The 2,924-nt window shown below is 33.2% G+C and overlaps 1 protein-coding gene across 1 annotated transcript; it reads right to left on the bottom strand.

Annotated features, from left to right (window-relative positions):
• Positions 1-457: 457 nt before the first annotated feature.
• LOC114188211 (dormancy-associated protein 1-like) lies at positions 458-1,974 on the bottom strand. The gene is made up of 3 exons (XM_028076773.1): positions 1,697-1,974; positions 1,347-1,563; positions 458-815 (listed from the first exon to the last, which is right to left on the bottom strand). The coding sequence occupies exons 1-3, from the start codon at positions 1,791-1,793 to the stop codon at positions 779-781; spliced, it is 351 nt and encodes a 116-aa protein (XP_027932574.1). The 5' UTR covers positions 1,794-1,974; the 3' UTR covers positions 458-778.
• Positions 1,975-2,924: the final 950 nt, after the last annotated feature.

Here is a 2,924-nt window from a genome sequence, read left to right as displayed (position 1 = left end):
TTTTCTTTCATTTCATTTAATTTAAATAAAAAAATATAGGGATAAGCTTTGGTAAAGGTTTGTCCAAATCACAAATCAATGTGCAGAAGCTGAAAAGGAAAGGATATCTAATTTATTGTTCTCTTTTCCTAAAAGTTAAATATCAAGACAGAAAAGTCAAGGTGTCAAGATATTAAATTTTCGATGTTCAAACTACAGATAAGATATCTCTATCATTGTTACATCCTTCATTTGCTTAAAAAACGACAAGGTCATCAACCCTAAAATCTTCAATTATTATTACTAAATAAACAGCCATCAATTTCGTACCATACAAAAATTAAGGGTGCGTCATTACCAGAAAACATTATATTCATCTCTATCTTTAGCCAAAACAAATCTCACCCATTCAAGTGATGTCGTTAATATGTGATCAAATTTTATTTGAGGTAAAATTGCATAATTATAGATCCCTATAAAACGTACTGTTTTAACACGATTTTATTTATTTAATATTAATACTTAACAGAAGGGGTAAAAAGATTAACCAGATGCCAAAGTTCAAGGCACATGTGGCTAATTAACAAAACTTAAAGAACAAACAAAACATAACATGCTAGTTATTCAGCATTTTACATTCACTTGCTCACAAAAACCAAACACACTGCTAAAACATTTTAGTTAGTAACAGACCAATCAATTCTCGACACATAATAATGATAGTAGCTGCAAACGTGGCATGCGATCACGAAAAACGACAATATTTACATGCAACCCACGCGCCTCCTACACACACATCTCAGCGGTGCCTGCTCCTGGTCTCTCCACTGTACAGCCTGCAATCAAATACAACCACTTTCGTCTCAGCTCACAACCTTATACAAAAGATAACCGTTTGATTTAAGTCATTTCAGATCAGCCGTTGATTTCTCAGTAGATCTAACCGTCTACATCAACCGCATCATGGATACTCAATAAAATGCATCGTACAAACAAAAACAAGTACATAACAGTACCCGAAGACATAATAATGATCTAAACCTGTAAATATCAGCAAAGATAAATCGCACTATTTATTAAAAAAAAAAAACTGTTGTCAAGTGATAAGTGAAAGTTAGATCTAATACATTTAACAGGAAAAAAAAAAACATTGAGGAAAATTTAGATAAAAGGGAGAAAACATGACTAATCTTTTGGCATAATAATAAGAATCAACCTTGTTATCGTATCGTATGCAATATATATTTGTATGCATGCAATGTTGATATGATGAAGAGAACGTAGAACCAATAACAAGTATAAGAATACAAGATCTGGAGTACAAAATTCACTGTAAAGAAGAAAGAAATATATATATATTTATATACCAATCGTAGACAGTGGGAGTGTTGGGAAGAGGTTTGTCAAACATCTGAGCACCGATGGTCTTGGTGGCAGAGTTGCTCCCAGGATGGAACACGCTCCTCCAAACGTTGTCAGATTTCCGACCCGATCCCGGTGTCGTAGGTGTGGACGGAGTCAAAGGGGTTGTCGGTGATGTCGGCATGGACAAGCTCTTCTGCAACTTGCTACTTTCTCCTTCATCTGCAACATCCATCAGTTTGAAAAACGTTAAAACTATCACATCAAAAACATGTATTTTTTTGTGTATTATGGTTAAGGATTGTTCTTGATTAGCAGAATATTGTGGTTGTTAAGTATGTGAAAAAGGGTGCACCAGTTTTGAGGGTGGTGAGTTTTCTGAGCTTGCCAAGGCCACGCTCGGGTTGAGGGCCAGCGACAACATCATCCCAGAGCTTCTCTAGCAGAACCATGTTGGAAGGGTTGAATGGAGTTGATGGAGGAAAAGTGAGTAATGGGGGATGTTGGAGTGGTTGTGGGCACTGTATATATAGAGGGTGACATAAAATATCTATGTCCAAAATGGAGGAATGTTTTGGTGCATCCAAGTGTAACTTATTTTGGTTAGGATGTGGTGATGGGGAGTGGATGTAGTAAAAACATGAGGTGGAAAGAGTGAGAATGGAGGAGACGAAAGTGGATAAGGATGAAGACTTGGTAAAACTGTGGGAGAGTGGGTCCCAGACAAATGAAAAATATATTTAGCAGTGTGGGTTGTCCTATTCTTGGGTAATGTGGGGGTACGTGGTGATGGGATAAGGACTTTAATTCATGGTGGGTCCCGTTCCTTGATGATTCCAATAATGCCAACAACATTAATCATGCAGTGGTCATGTGATCATGTGATGTTGGGCATGGCTACGGAATAAATACTACATTGGAATCATCTAGATTTGGGAGAATTTGTTTTGTTTTTTCACGGTAAATAAATAATCCATAATTATTTATCAAATTAAAATAAGGTATAGTGTTATACTATATTGTATATTTGAAGCAAAAACTACAAAGAGTTAATTTAAAATTTTCAACTTTTTTCTTTTATGTATGACCATATCTGTAAATATGTTATTGATGGCTATAAATCACATTAACTTTTAACAATGAAAAACTCAAAAATAAAGTTCTTTATTTTGGTACCTGTAATAAATACAAGTAAAATTATAGTATGACATCTTTTTTAAAAAAAAAAGTATCGCTTAACAATTTCATTTTCATGATATAATATAATAATATATATTAATATTTTAAGTTAATGTAAAACTAGTATTATAATATTAATATATTCCGTTGTTAAATAATTTTTTTTTATGGATGGGTATGTCCTAAATAAAATCAAACAAGAAAAACATTTTTATTCAGAGAAACAAAAATTATACTGATTGTTAAGCCATGACTAAATAAAATTAGCATATAAATAAATTTATGCTATAACATTTTAAGCTTCGTGTGGGATATTTATAATTTTTTTAATTTTTGGTTTTAAAATTTAAGTTAGAAAACAAGATAGGATCAGTGGCTGATACGGTTTCCAAGACTACTTTAAC

The sequence above is a fragment of the Vigna unguiculata genome, chromosome 6 (genome assembly GCF_004118075.2).
Source record: "Vigna unguiculata cultivar IT97K-499-35 chromosome 6, ASM411807v1, whole genome shotgun sequence".
NCBI lineage: Eukaryota > Viridiplantae > Streptophyta > Magnoliopsida > Fabales > Fabaceae > Vigna > Vigna unguiculata.
This window is presented reverse-complemented; position numbering and strand designations above follow the sequence as displayed.

Bases quoted from the DNA above. Each gene is read 5' to 3' on its own strand.
- LOC114188211 (XM_028076773.1), bottom strand. From the start codon at position 1,793: ATGGTTCTGCTAGAGAAGCTCTGGGATGATGTTGTCGCTGGCCCTCAA. The intron at 1,564-1,696 runs GTGCACCCTTTT...TGGATGTTGCAG, and splicing joins ACTCACCACCCTCAAAACTG to ATGAAGGAGAAAGTAGCAAG. The intron at 816-1,346 runs GTATATAAATAT...ATTTGATTGCAG, and splicing joins ACTCCCACTGTCTACGATTG to GCTGTACAGTGGAGAGACCA.